Source organism: Haemorhous mexicanus, chromosome 23 (genome assembly GCF_027477595.1).
Source record: "Haemorhous mexicanus isolate bHaeMex1 chromosome 23, bHaeMex1.pri, whole genome shotgun sequence".
Classification (NCBI taxonomy): domain Eukaryota; kingdom Metazoa; phylum Chordata; class Aves; order Passeriformes; family Fringillidae; genus Haemorhous; species Haemorhous mexicanus.
This window is the reverse complement of record NC_082363.1, coordinates 2,881,296-2,901,891: the sequence shown is the minus strand read 5'-3', so window position 1 is coordinate 2,901,891 and position 20,596 is coordinate 2,881,296. Positions and strand designations below refer to the sequence as shown.

At 50.7% G+C, this 20,596-nt stretch overlaps 1 protein-coding gene across 1 annotated transcript in view; it reads right to left on the bottom strand.

Moving 5' to 3' along the window:
• Positions 1-20,596, bottom strand: part of CCDC30 (coiled-coil domain containing 30) — a 46,741-nt gene that overhangs the window by 14,054 nt on the left and 12,091 nt on the right. Inside the window, exons 3-11 of the mRNA XM_059866407.1 lie at positions 20,366-20,541; positions 16,367-16,520; positions 10,377-10,492; positions 8,435-8,527; positions 7,710-7,816; positions 6,719-6,911; positions 2,572-2,670; positions 1,841-1,978; positions 341-478 (exon numbers count right to left, since the gene is read on the bottom strand). Of these exons, the coding sequence (XP_059722390.1) occupies positions 341-478; positions 1,841-1,978; positions 2,572-2,670; positions 6,719-6,911; positions 7,710-7,816; positions 8,435-8,527; positions 10,377-10,492; positions 16,367-16,520; positions 20,366-20,541 (1,214 nt within the window). The remainder of the gene's footprint in view (positions 1-340; positions 479-1,840; positions 1,979-2,571; positions 2,671-6,718; positions 6,912-7,709; positions 7,817-8,434; positions 8,528-10,376; positions 10,493-16,366; positions 16,521-20,365; positions 20,542-20,596) is intronic.

Here is a 20,596-nt window from a genome sequence, read left to right as displayed (position 1 = left end):
GAAGATGCCAAGAAAATCAAAGGGGCAGGAAAGGAGGAATGCATCAGGACAGAACTCACAGCTGAATCACAACTGGAGTCTGCCCAGTGTCAGATCTGCTGCTCACCTGGGATGGACCCAAATCCTTCAGACACCAACACCATTATCCTCACTAAACACCAACTTTGATTGCTGAAGCTTTTTAATCAACAGCTCCTCCTGAGCTTTCAATCCCAGGTATTCCAATTCCAAGGCATCTTATCTACACCAGGACAAATTTGCTCATATTTGAGCAACACACCCCAGCAGCTCCTGCCTGCATCAGGTACCACAAGAGCTGGGAATTCTTTCCACATCTCACCTCTGGATCTGGCAAAGCACTGTCTTTGTGGGGCTTCTCGTGGGATACATCCACAAGATCCCTGCTGGCTGATGCTCTCTGGAGACTTGGGAAGGTGTTTATGTGGCCTGTGAGCTCTGAGTGGGAGTCAGGCAAACCCTGCAGAGGTAACAACAGAGTCAGTGGATGGAACACACCCCGAAGGACAAGCTCAGGAAAACACTTCTCCTCTTAATTGTCCAAAAATCTCTTGAAAACAAGGACAGATTTCCAGGTGACAGAACCCAATGATTTCATGCAAATCTTGTTTCCAGCACCATTGAGAAATGGTTCATTGCAGAGCAGCTGCTCCATCCAAAGGGAATGAGCCCATGTGGGAGGCCAGGAATTCACCAAATCCATGCTAAAGGCTGTTCAGTCTAACACAGGGCTCTGGATTCCACCTCCTCCTGATCCCTTTGATCAGAAAACAGTCCCTCCTTCAGGGAGACCCCTGGCCAGTGGCTGGCTGAATTCCAGCCAGACCTTCAGGGATGGATGATTTGGATTCAAAGATCCCTGGATCACGAGCAGGCTGAACTACTGGGAGGCAAGGGTTCCAAAAGGACCCTTCCCATTTTGCCCACCATTCCCCAGATCAGACAATTCCTTCCCATGTGTGCACTGATGCACTGACCCAGCCTCTTCCTCCCAGCCAGGCTGTTTTCACCCCAAGCTTTGATGCCGAGTTTCAGTGTGGATTTGTTGCAGCAGGACTAAGCCCTGGCCTCTAGATGCCACTGTTCCTCCAGCAGTGCCTGAGTCCGTGCAGTTCTGCCAACAGCTCAGGACTTCCATGGAATTGCACTTGGATTCAAGGAAGTGACAGGACTCACAAACTGATCTAAGGCCTCTCAGAGTGATAAAAAAAGGGATTTGTCATGGCTGTGCCACCCCATTGCCAGTCTCCCATTGCCAGGTCCCTTTGTCCAGGCCACAGATCTGTCAAGCTCCTGAATTTTTACCCTGATTTTCAGTGCTTGTCCTGGCAGCCCTTGGACAATTTTGCTGGCACCACTCACTGTCTCTCCTCTGTGGCCCAGCTGGAATACAAGAGTTCCAGCAACATTCCCAGCAGGGAAACCTGCAGGAGTTGATTCAGCACCTAAATTGGTTCAAGCCAAGTGTGCCAAGGCCCTTGGGGAAATCCCAGCAGTATGTTCATTTTTCAATTCATGAAATTAATGCCTGAGTCTAAAAACTCCCACTCTGCCCTGCAGAGAATCACGGTTTGGCTACAAAGCTGGAATTACTGATTTGGTATTAGATTCACTGAAAGGAAAGTAAGTTCTGGAGTTAGAGATGATGCCATGAGAGCAGCTGGATTGAAAACTCTCCACCAAAGGTTTGAAAGTGGCTGGGCTGGAGAAATGCATCAAGAGATGCCAGGCAATGAGTCTGGGGAGCACCTGGGGATGTTTCATGGGGCATCCAAAGGCAGCTGGCTCCTGCAGGGAGTGCCACCACAGGGGCTGGACATACCTGGCTGCCCAGAACCTTCTCAGCTTTCAAATCTTCCCTCAGCAGCTCCAGCTCAGATGCCAGCTGCTTTCTCCGTTCTCTCCTCTCTCCCAGCTGACTTCCCAACTTGTCTATTGTTTCCTGACAGCTTTCCAACATCTGGAATGAGAAAAGTTCAGAGTCACTCCCAAAATATCAGAGAGAAGCAGACTGCAGGATTTGTGTCTTCTAGGAAACCAGGAGAGGAGAAGAACAGTCCTCAAATGTTTCCAGTGGAATTCCTACACCTCTTATCCAGGCCTCACAGGGCCTCCACTGACCCCAAACGCCCTGGGAAGCTCCTCTCCCATCTCTGTCTGGCTGACACACCAGGCAGATCCAATTGTTGGGCTGGCAAGGAACAAATGGACAGGAAAGTCAGCCCAGAAGGTGATGGGAATCAGCTTTAAATGTACCTACACATCCCCTAAACAGGAATTGAGCACCTTCACACAGGTGAAAACTTCACACTCATGGGGAGACAACAAACTCCTCAGCTGGCAGAGCTGAAGGCAAGACAACTTCCTAAGGGAAGAGTTTTCATGGAGATCACGTTGGCTGCTTTCCTCCAGTGATCCATGGGGAGCTACAAATCCTCAGGAGAGGGTGACAAAGAGCATCCCCAGGAAAGAGACACTTCAGATGCTCATTTAAGATGCTCATTTAAAACATTTCTAAACAGAACAGTGAATTTCCCAAGGAAAAGCTCTCACCTCCTGCATCTCCTGAGCTCCAGTTGTCACCTGCTCGCTCCCATTCGTCTCACTTTTGTTCTTCTGCACCTCAAACAACTCAGTTTCCAAAGTGGTGATCTGAACATGGACAAATCCCAAGTTAAAACCAAACCAGGACTCACAACTAAATGCACAGCTACTCCTGAAGTGCTCCTTGTGCTGCTGTTCTGGGATAAGGCCCATGCTGGAAGCAAGGAACAGGAGGGGATGTGCATGGCCTGCTCCAGCTCATCCCTCATCCTGCTGCTTCCAAGGAGGAAGGAGCCATCTGGTTTCAAGCCAGACAAGATGGAATTCTGCTCCACAAAAGGAGTGGAACAAGCCAGGCACATGGGTTCCACACACTGTGCTGCTCCCCCAGCATGGAGGAGCCCAAGACACCCCAGTTTAGGTGCTGGGTCATCCCTGGTCCCTGTGCTCAGGGTGCTGATCTTACCCAAGCAGATGTTCAGCCGGGTCCATCAGGACTCACCCTGGTCCCTTCACTGCTCACAGGAAGTTTTCAGTCACTCCTGAAGGGCTCCTATTGGGATTTGGGACAACAAAGCACTGATCTCTGTAACCACTGACTTTTGCTCCTCCTGGCACCACGGGCAGGTGGGAGTTTGGGCAAGGTCTCACTCTGCACTTGGATCACCCCCCAAGGGCTCTTGGGGGGAAATTATTGGTCCTGAAGTTATAAAGGGCTCAAAGGAGCTCTGAGCAGCCCAGAGAAGGATCATCCCAGAGGAGCAGCTCAGCTTCTCTTCCCCATTAGGGCTCCCACAGACCCCTTTCCAAAATCCAAGTCTTGGCACTGGCAGCCCCCCTGCTCTGCTGCCAGCTTCCCTTTCCTTAGGCTTGAGATCCAGTCTGGGCTTATTTCTAAAACCCCTGGCTGGACTGCCTAACTGCCTGAGCCTGGCTTCCTGAAATGAGCTGGGACACTAGAGGGAGGTGAAATCCAGCTCACAGAACCCCAGACTGGTTCTGCAGACCCCAGAATCCCAGGAGGGGTTGGGTTGGAAGGGACCTTAAAGCCCATCCCGTTCCACCCCTGCCATGGCAGGGACACCTTCCTCTGTCCCAGGCTGCTCCAAGTTCAACCTGGCCCAGGACACTTCCAGGGGTGGGGCAGCCACAGATTCTCTGGACAACCTGTCCAGGGCCTCCCCACCCTCACAGACAAGAAATTCTTCCTCACATGTAATCCCAAAGCCAAAGAAGTACCAAGTTCCTGCCAGCCCCAGCCCATTCCCACAGCAGCTCCTCAAAGCCCCTGAGCTTTGCTCTCCCTGATGAGCTCCTGGCACCAGCTGGCTCTGCTGGATCATTCCAGAAGGGAATGGTCTCCAACACACAGGAAAGCTGCTGCAACACTGCTTTTCACATCAAAGACATGAGCTCACCAACGTGTGAAGAGGTATTAAAAGTGGGGTGAAACACCCAGACCTCTTTCAGAAGAGCTAAAGGACAACAAACCCCTCTCCTGCATGACTGGACGATAATTTGGGGTTCAGCAAGACTTTGGAGCTCCAAAAGGGATCTCAAATGCAAAACACACCTCCCCTACTCACCCCCAGTCAGCCTTTGGTCAGAAGCTGATGTCCACCAATGCATTTCTTTAGTCTCCATCCAAGCCATTAACTTTTAAGCACTTAATTTGTGCTCCCAAATCCCTGCCAGCAGCAGAACAATCCTCACTCTGTATCCCACTGTCCTGATCCTGAGTCACAGTCTGACCAGCCAAGGCTTCTGCAGCTGTGCCAGGACCAAAACCCTCCCAAGTCCTTCCCAGCCAGGGCAGGACTGGAACACACCCAGCAGCTCTGCCTTGCCCAGGCTCCAGCCCCCTCCCTCCTCATCTCCAGGGCTCTTTAAGCCCCCTGGGAATGCAGGACACAGCAACTTCCAGCTAAGCAGGTGGATCTATCTAAAACCCCCTCCTCATCCACCCCTCCTCTGCTCCCTGGCCCTGCATGCCTCAAAAGGGTTCTTTGTTGTGGGGGTCCCAGCTGTGGGTGTCTCTGGGTCTGGACTGAAGGCACTGAGACAGCAGTTCATGCTCACACTCAGGTGTTTATTATTTCTTATTAGTCAAACAGTCTCACTGCTGTGAGTTCAGCAGCTTTTCATTACAAGGCACAAAATGCCCAACAATCTCTTGGTACAAGGGCTTGTGAGACTGAACTGTCCAATTAAGAGCTGACACCTGGATTATTTTCCCTTTTAACCCAAGAACTGATCCCACAGAGCTGCAGTGCAGACTTTTCTGCCCAATTACAAAATGCCACCCAAACCCATGGAGAAGGAGGAAGAAGAAGGATGAAGAAGAAACCCAGGACAGCACCCTGTGCCCTCCACCTTGCTGCCATCCACAGCATCCTAAAAATCCCAAACCCTCAATTTCTCACCAAGTGACACACCTGCACTGCTCTCTATAATCTATTTCACACTTTTGTGGGTTCCAGTCTCTCTTGAAGTCTGGGAAACTTTCTCCATGGATGAGGGTCAGAGTCAGTGCTGCCCTGGGGGTCAGGGCACCCCAGAGCAGACACAGAAATATTCCTGTGCCCTGGGTTTGCACACTTTTCCAGCTGCTGCAGCTGCCAAGCCCCTGCAGACAAAATGCCTCACATCTCCTTGGCTCCCTGGCATGGCAGTCCCAGGGATCTGTGTGACAGCCCACAGAGCAGAGCAGGGGTTTGTCCAAACTGAAAACACATCGAGTTTGATTTGTGGAGGGCTGTTTGATTTGTGCTCGCTCTGGTCCAAGGGGGAAGAGTTTTGTGTGAGCTGAACAAGGCCAGGTTAACCCAAAGCTCTGCCATGGGGACAGACAGACCCTTTTCCATCCCACCCCAGAGCTGGCCTGTGGCTCCTCCAAGACAGGAGACAAACATGGTGCCACTGGCACCCTCATTAAGGTTTTGAACTTGCCTTTGGCCAATTTTTAGAGGCTTTTCCAGAGGCTACAGGCTGGGAATTCTGCATCTCTTCCTCTAACAAACCAGCTTGGAGCTGTGTATCCATGTGGGATAGCTGGCACCATCTCCAACACCATGTTTTAACCCAACACCAGGGTTAGGACACATCAGTCCATGGGAAGGACCTGCTCAGCCAGCCTTTGTGGGCAGAATCCCACCAACCCACCTGGCCAGACCAAAGTCTGTTTTCCTCTGCTCTCTCTGGCTGTGAATTCTCCAGCTGCTCCCTCTGAGGGATCAGGTGTCCTGGCAGTGATGCTCCACAGAGGATTTCCCCTGGGGAAGCAGTGCCAACCCAGCCTGTAGTGCCAGGGCTCCTCACATTTGAGCAGGAACAGATCCAGGTAACCCTGGGGTGAGGGTACCCAAAATCAAGTAGGAGCCAGGTTAGGAAGATGCTGCTGAGGACACATCTTGATCAAGATTGAGCAGAGCTTCTCAAGGTGGATCTCAGAGCTCTTCCAAGAGAGGTGCCCAGCAGCACCACAAGAGTGGAAAAATTCCCTGTCCCTCAGTTGTGTGTTCAGAGGGATGCTCCCAGGCACTGTGGATCCTGGGCCTTCACACCCAGCACCATCTGACACATCTCCAAGATCCTGTTCCTGGGGAAAAGCCAAAGTGCAATCTTCTGCCACCAGGACACTTAACTAGTGATATTTCCTGGGATCAAGGAGCATCAGTGCCCCAGACAGCAGGGTCAGATGGGATTTGGGAAGGAATTGTTCCCTGGGAGGGTGGGCAGGCCCTGGCACAGGGTGCCCACAGCAGCTGGGGCTGCCTCTGGATCCCTGAGGTGTCCAAGGCCAGGCTGGATGGGGCTTGGAGCAGCCTGGGATAGAGCAAGGTGTCCCTGCCATGGCAGGGCTTTAAGGTCCCTTCCCAATCAAAGCAGGATTCTGTGAGGGGGAACAGGAGATGGAAAACACAACACTGCCATAATGGGAATCTGCACTTCCAACCAAGGGTAATTCACTCCCTGCTGGTACTTTTTCCTCCCCCCTCTCTCCCAAACTAGCAGATTCTTCTGGCTGTTTTTCTTGTCAAACCAAACACAGCAGAGTTCAGGGCCAGCTCAAACATCATTCTATTTTTCCAATCAAGAGAGAAAATTAGATGGAATGAAAGAAACCCAAACCTTATCTCTCCTATTCCTTACTCACTTTCTGGTGCAGTTCCTCCACCTTGCTCTCCAGCTGCTGCTTCTCTTGCTTGCTTTGGATCTGTGTCTCTCCCAGGATTGATTCCAGCTTCTCATTGTGCTCAACCAAACCCTCTTGTTCCTGCTCCAGTTTTTGCAGCTTGTGGAGGAGCTGGGAATTCCTGCTCTCCATGCTCTCCATGGCTTCCCGGCACCTGCACACCAAAACCCAGCATCACCGAGGCTGCAACTGCATCCCAGCTGCTCCACTGAGGAAAAGCCAAGGTTTTTCTCACACTCTCCTGCTGATTTGCAGTCTCCCACCCAGCATGGCCTTATTTGGATGGGAATTAGGGGTGATGGGGTCTACACCAGGGATGATGAAGGTCTGGGATGAAACAGGTCAGGCACGAGGCTGCCAGCAGCAGAGAGACCACAGCAAATTCAGCTGCTTGAGGTGGAGAACAGGCTTGGGAACCTGAAGGGAAAAGGGTCAGAGGGCTTTTTGAAGAGGATCAGCTCCCCTTTCCTCCCTGAACCTGCCAGATGAGGTGCAGCACCTCCTGAGCAGGTACTGGGAGAACAAAGCTTTGAATTCCCTTCAAAATCCCTGGTTCCATATTTCTGGTTGAAAGGCAGGTGTTCTGGGGCACTCCTGGAGAGCAACCAAATCCAAAGAAAACTTCCCAGCACTAAAACAGGTTTAAAAGCAAGGTTTTTAAACAACATGATTTTTAAACAACAGGTTTTTTGTCTGTGGAGAGCCCCAAAAGCCCAACTTTCTTCTTTTAGGAAAGCAACAAACTGGAGGAAGTATCAGCATTTAACTGGAAGAAGTGACTCCTCAGAACTGCATTTCCTCCAAATTTTCCCATTTGGGAGCAGAAGAACAAAGTCCTAAAGAGTATTTAAAACAATTCAAGAATCAAATAATCCTGCAAGAGACAGCAGCAGAGACACAGCACCAGGAACCAGTGGAAGTACAAGGGGTGAAGAATTTCTTCTCCTCTCACCTTTTGTGCAGGGTTTCCACACCCTGATCTCCATGTTCCTGATATGGGGCAGCTCTGCTGGCACCAGGGTCTCCATCAGCTCCTGCTTCTTCCTGTGTGCCCTGTGCCTGAGAGAAAATCAACATTAGCACAGAACTAGGACTGAGATCCCAGAATCCCAGGATGGATTGGGTTGGAGGGACCTTAAAGCTCATCCTGTGAAATGGGCAGGGCCTCGGAAACTTCCAGGGATCCAGGGGCAGCCACAGCTTCTCTGGGTACCCTGTGCCAGGGCCTCACCACCCTCAGAGCCAGGAATTCCTTCCCCATACCCATCTGACCCTGCCCTCTGGCAGTGGAAGCCATTCCCTGTGTCCTGTCCCTCCATCCCTTGTCCCCAGTCCCTCTCCAGCTCTCCTGGAGCCCCTTCAGGCCCTGCAAGGGGCTCTGAGGTCTCCCTGCAGCCTTCTCCAGGTGAAACCCCCAGCTTTCCCAGTCTGGCTCCAGAGCAGAGGGGCTCCAGCCCTTGGAGCACTTCCCTGGCCTCCTCACCCAGCTCCAAGAGCTCCACATCATTCCCGTGCGAGCACAGAGTGACCCCAAGGCCCAGAGATAAAACACACGAGCCACACCAGCTCCACCTCTCGGCCCTAGGAGCCCCCAGGACATCCAGGTTCTTACAGACAGCTAGGGTCTGGGAGGCAGAGGGGACACCATGTTTTTCTGGAATGACAAAGAGGGGACACCTGCAGTGAGGCCACTCCAAGTCCCTCTGCCGCTGGCGGCTCCGGCCTCTCGCTCCGCTGGTACTCACAGATCTCCTCCTTGAGCTGCTCCACCTGCAACACACAACACCTGCCCTGAGCTCTGCTGGACATTCCACTCTCACTTTTGTTATTCATGTGTTACTGTTCCCTTCCTGAGGGATTGGCTGGGATCCTGTGCATGCTCCAGCTGCTGAGTGGCCTCAGATAAGGAGCAGCGAAAGTGGGAATGCTGCTGCTGCTCCAATCCATTCAAGGATGAATTTCCTGAATTTATTTCACTTCCTGACCTGTCAGATTCCAACTGCTATTTCTGAGGTCACTTTCCAGTGTCTTCCATCCATGGGATCAATGGAATTCCATTACCAGCAGCAGCTCTTCACCCCACAGTCACAGCTCATCCCAGGCCACCTGCCCAGCCTGTTCCCCCCTACCCTTCGTAACCCACAGGCAAGGAAACACCTTGCAGGACACCAAGCTGCTGTAGCTGGCAATAAAGCACATTTTCTACTTCTGTAAACTAAAAACTGGGGGGTTCCCAACTTCTGTGCCAACAGTTAAACCCCAATCCTAAGGAATAAAGGGAATTTCCTTTCAGCTTAACACGTGGTTGGAACTGATCTCAATCTGGCTACATTTTGTCCTCTTCAGTGATCAAAATATATTACATGGATCTGTATGGTTTTTGTCTATATAGACATATACCTATATATATAGATAAATATTTATATTTTTTATTTCTACTTTTTTATAAGCATACACTTATAAAACATACACTGCATACACTTGTGTATCCAGAATGACTGAAAGGAGCAATGTCCTACAACAAGGAAACCATTATTTGGAATAAAAAAATAAGTAAACAGAGGGATTTGAAGTAAGTTATGGTTTTTTGCAGCTCCAGAAAGAGACTGTGCTGTAAATACAAGGCTTCAGGTGACAGACATGGAAAAACCAGCAACTTCTTTAAATGTAAGGAACAAAATTATAAAAAAATCTGTGCTATAAAAAATACTGTAAAATTCTGAACACCTCAAATGGGAACAAACTCCATTCAAGATATTATCTGATAAATGTTATTTGAAAAGTATCTTCTCAGAGATATTTATATTAATTTAGCAATACTCATGGACATGAGAGAAGTGCAAGACAGCCAAGAGCTCTCAGTGCTGGGATGGCAGAGGCAGGCTCTCAAAGGCTGGTATCAGGAAATCAGGAGATAAGAACAGCAGTAGATTTTGTGCCCAATTATACATTTTAATAGGAAGCAGACTCTTCTATCCCTTCCCTGTTGGCAACCTCATTAAGGAATTATCTGGTTGATAGATCCTTAATTGCTCCTTAATTCTAGGTGGCATTTAGAGAATCCTGGCTGTGTAACACCGAGCATTTAACTAATAGTAATGTACTAGTAGTGTAAGTCATTCCATTAAGAGAACCCACAGAAAACAAACCAATCAATGTGGCTGAGTTAAAAACCAAAGGGGCTGAGAGAATTCAAAAATGAGCATAAATTTCACATGGATTTCTAACTGGTGGGGGTTTTAGGCTGAACTTAGGTAAACTGAACTCTTTAATCCAGTCCAGGCACATGTGTTCCTTGCTCCATTTACACACTTGAGTGGGGTAAACACTGATCAGCAGGGAGCTGATCCCTCTCCGTGGGCACAGGAAAATATGTCCCAAAGTCTTCAAGCTGGAGTCCCTCAGACTCCTCCTGCACTGAAGGAAGTTCCCAGAGCTGCATTCAGCCTAAAATTCCCAAATTTTACTGTTCCATGAGCCCTGCCACAGCCAAACTGCAGCTCTGGAAAGACTGGGCACAGAACAGCGAGGGGAAAGGGGAAGGCAGGGCAAGTTTGGGAGCAGGGATGACTTTCAGGAGCCAGCCCAGGATTCTTGGCTTGGCTTGGGGGATCCTCACCAGCTCCAGGAAGGCTTTCCTCTCCAGGTCGAGCGTCTGGACGCGCGCCCGCAGTGCCAGGATCTCCTTGTCCAGCCGGCTGTTGTGCTCCATGGCCCTCTGGAGCTCAGCCCTGTCTGGAGACAGCAGCACCAGGAAATGAGCTGGGCACTGGCTTGGCCCTGCCAGGCCCTGCCTGGCCCACACTCCAAGCATGGATTCCAGGCTGATCCCACACGTGGCAAAGGTGGGAGGCAGCATGGACATGTCCCACATCCACTGGGAGCACATCCTGTATCCACTGGGAACACATCCTATATCCACATGGGAATACATCCCATATCCACTGGGAGCACATCCTGTATCCACTGGGAACACATCCTATATCCACATGGGAATACATCCCATATCCACTGGGAGCACATCCTGTATCCACTGGGAACACATCCTATATCCACATGGGAACACATCCCATATCCACTGGGAGCACATCCCACATTCACTGGGAATACATCCCATATCCACTGGGAGCACATCCTATATCCACATGGGAATACATCCCATATCCACTGGGAGCACATCCTATATACCCTGGAAACAGATCCCACATCCACTGGGAATGCATAGGAGTACAGCCTACATCTACTGGGAATACATGGGAATACATCCCACATCCCCTGGGAGCACATCCTATTTCCACATGGGAGCACACCCTATATCCATGTGGGAACACATCCTGCATCCACTGGGAATACATGGGAATACATCTTACAACCACTGGGAATACATCCTGCACCCACATTGGAACACATCCCACATCCACTGGGAACACACCCTATATCCCCTGGAAACACATCCCACATCCACTGGGAACACACCCTATATCCCCTGGAAACACATCCCACATCCCCTGGGAATATGTAGCCACATTTCTCTTCACAGAGAAAAGCAAGGCACAATTCTTCCCAAGAATATTTCTGGGTTTCCCATTCTCTGAACCTCAGGGAAAGGAAACACAATTCTTATCATTTGCTGTGCCTGTGTTTGTGCCAACGTAGAATGCAATGTGGAGATTGTTTCCCCACAGTGATGGGGTTTGGTTTCCTTGGCTATCAGGGCCAGGTGTGTGTGTGTGTGTGTGTCTGTGTGTGTGTGTCTGTGTGTGTCTGTGTGTGTCTGTGTGTGTCTCTGTGTGTGTGTGTGTGTGTGTGTGTGTGTGTGTGTGTGTGTGTGTGTGTGTCGGGACTGTCACTGACAGTCACAAGATTCTGGGCAGTGTGTGCAGAGGTGAGTGCTTGGCAGATTCAGTTTAGATGTAATGTAATATAGTGTAATACAGTATAGAATAATAGAGTATAATAAAGTAATTAATCAGCCTTCTGACATCCATGGAGTCCTCCTCATCATCCCTCCCTGCCACAGGGGTCGTGCTGTCTCAACAGGAATACATCCTGCATCCACTGGGAGCACATCTTCATGGAACACATCCACACCACCTCCATGTGGGAACACATCCATCCCACATCCATGTGGGAACACATCCACCCCACATCCATGTGGGAACACACCCCACATCCATGTGGGAACACACCCCACATCCATGTGGAAACACATCCACCCCACATCCATGTGGGAACACACCCCACATCCATGTGGGAACACATCCACCCCAAATCCATGTGGGAACACATCCATCCCACCTCCATGTGGGAACACATCCCACATCCATGTGGGAACACATCCCACATCCATGTGGGAACACACCCCACATCCACGTGGGAACACACTCCACATCCACGTGGGAACACATCCATCCCACCTCCATGTGGGAACACACCCCATATCCATGTGGGAACACACCCCACATCCATGTGGAAACACATCCACCCCACATCCATGTGGGAACACACCCCACATCCATGTGGGAACACACCCCACATCCACGTGGGAACACATCCACCCCACATCCATGTGGGAACACATCCATCCCACCTCCATGTGGGAACACACCCCACATCCATGTGGGAACACACCCCACATCCATGTGGGAACACACCCCACATCCATGTGGGAACACACCCCACATCCACGTGGGAACACATCCACCCCACATCCATGTGGGAACACACCCCACATCCATGTGGGAACACACCCCACATCCATGTGGGAACACACCCCACATCCACGTGGGAACACACCCCACATCCATGTGGGAACACATCCATCCCACATCCACATGGGAACACATCCACCCCACATCCACGTGGGAACACACCCCACATCCATGTGGGAACACATCCCATATCCATGTGGGAACACACCCCACATCCATGTGGGAACACATCCACCCCACATCCACGTGGGAACACACCCCACATCCATGTGGGAACACATCCCACATCCATATGGGAACACACCCCACATCCATGTGGGAACACATCCACCCCACATCCATGTGGGAACACACCCCACATCCATGTGGGAACACATCCCACATCCACGTGGGAACACACCCCACATCCACCTGGGAACACACCCCACATCCATGCCCTCTCCCTCCCACAGCAAAGGCTGATGTCCCTGCAGATCCAGGTTCAACAGCCATCTCTCCATCATTATTCCATGGATTCAGTTTAACTCTGGATCACAGAGGTAAACCTCATTTAAATCTAATATGGGTTAGAAACCCATCTAATATGAGTTTCACTTTCTCTTTAGAAAACCTCAACATTTTCACCATAAAATCCATCCCTGCCACAAGCAGGAACACAATCCCAGCCAATGCATCCCTGTTGTCTGCACATTAAAATTTAATGGAATGGCTACAACAGTTTTTCTATGGATCAATGGATCAATGAACAAATTAATCCCAACACCAATTAATGCATATTCCCAATACTTCCAGGGCAGAAATAGAAAGAGGAGTTTGCATTAGGAACACATGTTGAGGACACACTGGTGTCCCCCTGCCTTGGGGAGACAATTTTCCTTAGAGAAAGGGGAAGAAATATCATTCCCTTTTCAACTTAACACTGAGAACAGGAAATTTAAGTTTAAATCTTACTTCAATTCAGGCAAAAAAAAAAAATCTACTTTTTTGGTTCCACCTCGGAAAAAGGAACAAATTCCTTTTTCAAACAAGGATTTTCAGTTGTGTCATTTCAAATAAAAAGCAAAGAACATCTCCACAGAATGACAGAATGGGTTGGGTTGGAAGGGGACCTTGCAGATTATCTCATTCCAACCCCCATATTCCACCAGAACAGAAATCTTACTCAAAAGCCTGTTGACCACTACACAAATTTATTATAAAACTATAATAAAATGATGATTAAAATGTTGATGAAAGGACAACAAAATTCCAGCTCTTTTCCTCTTGCAAAAATCCTGACCACCCCCTATTTTCCCATTCCTTCTCCTGTTTTTCCCCCTCAGGATCAGCCTTCAGGGCTGATTCCACAAGGACAACAGTGTTTGGATGTGGCAGCCAAGTTCTGCTTTGGAAAAGCCCCTCAACATTCCTTATGCACTTTGTTAAACACCATTTAAAGCCTTTCCTCACAAAATCCCACTAACTGGGCTCAAACTGGTCAGGAATTCTTCCCTCCAATGCACACACAAGTTATCACTGAACCAAAAAATGCTGTTCAAGGGGGGTTTTACTAAAGATGAGTGACCCCAGTCCAGGTTTTTAGTAGCAAATCAATTAATTCCCAGAGCAGTTGGCTCAGAGCTCAGGAGGAGAAGCTGTGCAGAGATACAGAACCAGGGAAGCCACTGGGACGTTGTCACCCTCGTTCTGCACACACAGAGACAAACCCCAGAGACAAAACAAGCATTAAACCCTTACTCACATTTTGTGAAGCCTTGTGCTCATCTAGCACCTCATCAAGCACAGATCTCCCTGCAGTGCAGGCTGCAATCCGTGGCTGGAGCCTGCCCCTGCTCCAGAGTCAGCACTGGAGCTGCCACATCACTGATCCCATCCCTGGGGAATGTCATCGATCCCAGCCAGCACAGGCATGGGAGGGCTGGGAATGGTGGGACTGGAGCTGGAGAGGGGCTGCTGGGGCTGGAAATGAGCTCCTGGGGCTAGAGAGGAGCTGATGGGGATGGAGAGGAACCCATGGGGCTGGAGAGGAGTTGGCAGGGCTGGAAATGAGGTGCTGGGGCTGGAGAGAAGCTTCTGGAGCTGGAGAGGAGTTGGCAGGGCTGGAGAGGGGCTGATGGGGCTGGAGAGGAACTGGCAGGGCTGGAAATGAGCTGCTAGGGCTGGAGAGGAGCCTCTGGAACTGGAGAGGAGCTGATGGGGCTGGAGAGGAGCTGATGGGGCTGGAGAGGAGCTGATGGGGCTGGAGAGGAGCCTCTGGAGCTGGAAATGAGCTGCTAGGGCTGGAGAGGAGCCTCTGGAACTGGAGAGGAGCTGATGGGGCTGGAGAGGAGCCTCTGGAGCTGGAAATGAGCTGCTAGGGCTGGAGAGGAGCCTCTGGAACTGGAGAGGAGCTGATGGGGCTGGAGAGGAGCTGATGGGGCTGGAGAGGGGCTGCTGGGGCTGGAGAAGAGTTGGCAGGGCTGGAAATGAGCTGCTGGGGCTGGAGATGAGTTGGCAGGGCTGGAGAGAAACTCTCAGGTCCTTGTGCTGTGTGTGAGCCCCAAGGGGAGCCCCAGGACCTGCAGTTCTAAACCTGCCCCAGATAGTGCCAGTCTCCTCAAGGCAGTTGGTTCCTGCAAAGGCATGTGAGGCTGGGATGAGTCACCTCATCCCAGCTGCTGTCCTCCAATGAAATTCTGCAGCACAGATTTGGGGACAATGCAAGGAATCCCCCAAAAGAGCATCCAGACACCTGTGTGTCACTAAGGACATTTTCCATGGACATTTCACCCCAAGAGCAGCTTTACCACATCTCCCTCCAGAAAACTGTTTATTTCTACAGTCAGAATTTATTTTAAAAATCCTACTAATAAATAACACTTCAGGGCTGGTCAACAGTTATTTCAAGAAGGAGGTAAAGGGAATATTCTCAGCAAGGACAATGGACCCAGTCCTTTCCCCACTGCTGCACTTGCTAAGGATCCTTTGGAGGCAACATCCCAAACTGTACCTGGAGAACCCTGGGATGAGAGGTCAGCTCTGCTCACTAACCCTGTGCCCATGGTAATTCAGCTACTCTGCTTCCAGGCCAAGGCATCATTCCCTCTCCATCCCCTCCCAGGGCAGAAAGCTCTCCCTGGAGAGGAGATGGGAAATTCCCAGGGATAGGAAATTCCTCCAGACTGTGTGGCTGCATCACAGATCAGAGAAGCCCACTCCCAGAATTAATGGATTTGTGGCTGTTAACTGTGGTGGTGTTGGGTCCCCAGGACGAGGTGAGAGATAAGAATCTGACTCCTTGTTCTTAGAAGGCTGATTTATATTATATTACATTACATTACATTACATTATATTATATTATATTATATTATATTATATTATATTATATTATATTATATTAATTATATTATATTATATTATATTATATTATATTATATTATATTATATTATATTATATTATATTATATTAATTATATTATATTATATCATATCATATCATATCATATCATATCATATTATATCTATACTAAAGAAAGAGAAAGGATACATCAGAAGTCTCAACAAGAATGAATAATAAAAACCCATGACTGACTCAGAGAGCCCAACACAGCTGGACTGGGACTGGCCATTAATTAAAAACAATTCACATGCTGGAGAAGCAATCTCCAAATCCCATTCCAAAGCAGCAAAACAGGGAGAAGCTGCTGCTTCTCATCTTCCCAGGAGAAGAAATCCTGGTGAAGGGATTTTTCAGAAAATATGATGGTGAATGTTAAGGACTGCATTCCCACCTCCTCGGGAGCAGGCTGACTCCTGGCACTGATTTTCCCACATTCCAAGCAGAGAGGACAGAGGACAGACTGCCCCCACCCCCCAGGGCTAAGAGCAGGCCAGGAGTGGCCACCAGAGCAGCACTTACCTGCTCCACTCTGCTCTTTGCTTTGTGCATCCAGCCCTTCTGCCACCCTCTGGATCTCCTCCTGGGACACCACCAGCCTCTGAGGGGCCTCATCCAGATCTCCCACATCTCCTGCAGGCAATGCTTGCTCCCCCTCCAGCTCTTCCCTGCAGAACTGAAGCACAAGGGTTAATGTGCCAATGGAAATGAGGAACCCTGTGCTGATGTGACCAAGGCAGAGCTGTTTGTCACCCCCTCCACTCTGGTCCCGTTGGAAAACGTGTATTTCCTCATCTGCAGTGCCAGTTCTGGGACTAACCAAAGGCAGGAGATGCCCACCAGGCAGCCCTGCCATGAAATGTGAGGTGTTCCCCTCATGAAGGGATTATTTCCCACCCAGGCTGGTCACAGGGTGAGGATGGGGCTGTGACACTGTTTGGGCTCTGGGTTTTTTACTCTAAACCCAGTAAAAACCCCCCCAATCTGCTTAAGGACAAACCTGAAATGAGAGAGAGCAGAAGTGTGATGAGGAGCAGCTGAGGGAGCTGGGGGGGCTCAGCCTGGAGCAAAGGAAGCTCAGGGGGGACCTTGTGGCTTTGAGGGGACAGCCAGCTGGAGGTCAGGTTCTGCTCCCAGGAAACAAGGACAGGACAAGAGGGAATGGTGTCAAGCTATGCCAGGGGAGGTTTAGATTGGATATTAGGGAGAATTTCTTCATGGAAAGGGTGGTCAGACATTGGAATGGGCTGCCCAGGGCAGTGGTGGAGACACCATCCCTTGGAAGTGTTCTAAAACCCTGTGGATGTGGCACTTGGGGACATGGGTGAGTGGTGGCCCTAGCAGTGCTGGGAGAATGGCTGAACTCAGTGATCTTGGAGGGCATTGGCAATCACCTTGGTGATCTATGACATCTCAACTATGAGCCAGCAGAAAAATGTGTATTTCCTTCTTTCTGTCTCCCCAGGAAGCTGTGTGCATTCCTGCTGCTGTGGGAATTCAGCTCCCAGTGCCTGACAGGTGTGAGCAGAGCCAGCCTTGCACACAGAGGTGTTCCTGAATAACAGCACCACCAGCACAGGGCCATGTGTCCCTCAGTACTGCCATGTGTCCCTTGGCACTGCCATGTGTCCCTCAGTACTGCCATGTGTCCCTTGGCACTGCCAAATGTCCCTCAGTACTGCCATGTGTCCCTTGGCACTGCCATGTGTCCCTTGGCACTGCCATGTGTCCCTTGGCACTGCCAAATGTCCCTCAGTACTGCCATGTGTCCCTTGGCACTGCCATGTGTCCCTTGGCACTTCCACAAGTCCCTTGGCACTGCCACCTGTCCCCCTTGGCACTGCCATGTGTCCCTCAGGATCATGAGGGGGATTTTCAGCCCCACAATATCTTGACTTAGAAGGGCCAGGATTACCATGCCTTATACTTGACAGGAATGTTTCCACCAGAGTTATTCCAAACCCTTGTGAAAATCCCTGTTTTCCCAGCTCCTCCTGGCAGCTCTGTGGGTTCACTATTTTTTAAAGACCTCTGATTTCCTGGGCCTGCCCACGAGAGCTGGAGGGCTCAGTTTTGCCCCCAGTGCTCTCACTGAGTGTGACTGGCTCACTCTGCCAGAGTAACACTGGGAGACTCACAACCATGGGATCATAGAAAGGCTTGGAATGGAAGGGACTTTAAAGTCCCACCATGGGCAGGGACACCTCCCACTGTCCCAGGCTGCTCCAAGCCCTGCCCAGCCTGGCCTTGGACACTGCCAGGGATCCAGGGGCAGCCCCAGCTGCTCTGGGCACCCTGTGCCAGGGCCTGCCCACCCTCCCAGCCAAGAATTCCTCCCCCATGTCCCCTCGTCCTGGCACTCCAGATCCTTGTCCAAAATCCCTCTCCCGCTCTCCTGGAGCCCCTTCAAGCACTGGAAGGGGCTTTAAGGTCTCTCCAGAGCCTTCTCCAGGTGGACACCTCCAGCTCTCCTAGCCTGGCTCCCAAGGGGCTCAGAGCATCTCCGTGCTTTGCTCCAACAGCTCCTTCCTGTGCTGGGGATGCTGGAGCTGGAGCAGCAGTGCTGGGGGAGCCTTTCCAGAGAGGAGCAGTCAGGGTGCTGTTTGGCCTTCAGGGTGCAAACACACACTCCTGGCCTGTGTCCACCCTCCAATCCACAAGAACTCCCAAATCCATCCTGCAGGGCTGCTCTCCATGAATGCCTCCCCCAGCCTGTGCTCATTCTCAGACTGCCCCAGGCCAGGCACAGGGACTTGAGCTCCAGGAGCTTCCCTGGACCACTGCTCCACATCCCTCTTTTTATGGAGTTACACATCTCCACTGCATCTGCACTGAAGGGGTCCCAAGGCTCAGCACGTTGGGTGCCATTGATATTTGGCACTTCAGAGGATGGGTGAGCCAGCACATGCCATGACCCCAGAAAGCATTTCCATATGGATTTCAGAAGGCATTTCCATATGGATTTCAGAAGGCATTTCCACATGGATTTCAGAAGGCATTTCCACATGGATTTCTCAGAGCTGACCACACAGAGAGGCAGGTTTGTGTCCTGCCTTTCTGCTTTCCTGGGGATGCAATAAAACAATCAATTCTGCTTGAGCAGTCTGATTAAAAGCTGAATTCATCCCTGCACCAGACAGGAACGTGTCCAGCCCTTGATTCCAAGTGTGGAACAGGCCAGCTGGGAACAAGCAAGGCCACACATTCCAGTAAACAGAGCAAGAGGAGCAATTAACACCTTAACCTGTAACACTAATGGTTCTGCAAAACAAGTGGGATGCTCCCGGGAACAATGGAGTGTTTAATCAACAGTTTCTGCTCCGAAGGCACAGACAGGAATGACATCACTGGGGACAGTAATCAGCCCTGTCAGGGAGACTGTCAGTTTTCCGGGAAAACTCCAATGTGTCCTCCACCTGATTAAACAGAAAGAAACAAGAGAAGGGACCCTGACCCCTATTTGAGGTCTTGCTCCCTCCTTACAGCTTGGGACCTCAGGGACAAACAGCAGCTCCTGGAATCCCAGAGCATTCCTGGACTCAAGATCCACAGAGACATGGCTATAAGTCATGAGCAGGTGGAAAGTGATGGCCTTGGAACCATAGAATCAGAATATCCTGAGCTGGAAGGGACCCACAAGGGCCATCCAGTCCAACCCCTGGCCCTGCACAGACACCCCAACAATCCCAGCCTGTCCAAACCCTCTGGAGCTCTGGCAGCCTCGGGTCTGTGGCCATTCCCTGGGGAGCCTGGGCAGTGCCCAGCACCCTCTGGGGGAAGAATCTGATCTCCAACCTAAACCCCCCTGGCACAGGTCCAGCTGCTCCCTCAGATCCTCACAAAGAGCAGAGATCAGAGCTACCCCTCAGGAGAGCTGCAGCCCTCAGTGAGATCTGTCCTCAGCCTCCTCTGCTCCAGCTAAACCCAGGGAAAGTCATTCTTACCCAGTGAAGATCCTTACACCAAACACAACAAACTCCTCAACACAGGATCACAAATAACCCATTTCACTGTCCCTGTGCAGATGTGGGAGTAAATCAAGGGCAAAGGGTGAGAATTAAGAAAGGCACTGACTTAGAATCCTGGAATCCCAGACTGGTTTGGGGCTGGAAGTGATCTTAAAGCTCATCCCATTCCACACCCTACCAAGGGCAGGGACACCTTCCTCTATCCCAAGCTGCTCCAAGCCCAACCTGGCCCCAGGCACTGCCAGAGAACGGGCAGCCACAGCTTCTCTGGGCACCCTGTGCCAGGGCCTCACCACTCTCACAGCCAGGAATTCTTTCCCAATAACCCATCTAGACATATTCTGCCAGTTTGAAACCATTCCCCCTCGTCCTGGCATTCCAGACTCTTACAAATACTCTCACTCCATCTTTCTTGTAAACCTTTCAAGTATTTCAGACCCAAGACCCCACTGTGACCTCAGAGAAAGGAGAAACCATTTCCATTACAGAAATATCCCAAAAACATTCCTTTCCCACAGCTGGCAGGCAGCCAGAGCCAGGGAGCAGGAGGTACCTGGAGCCTGTCAATCCTGCTGTGGGATCCCAGCTGCTGGGCTGCCACTTCCAGCCTTCCCAGCAGCGCCGCCCGCTCCACCAGGAGATACGCGACCTGTTCACTGGCAGCACTGCAGGAGATCTGGGACAGCCCCTCCTGCTCCAGCATCTCCTCCACCTCCTTCAGCTGGCTTTCTGCAAGGCAAGGCAAGACAGGGCTTGTGTAAGTCTCTGTCCCAAGTTTCCCTCA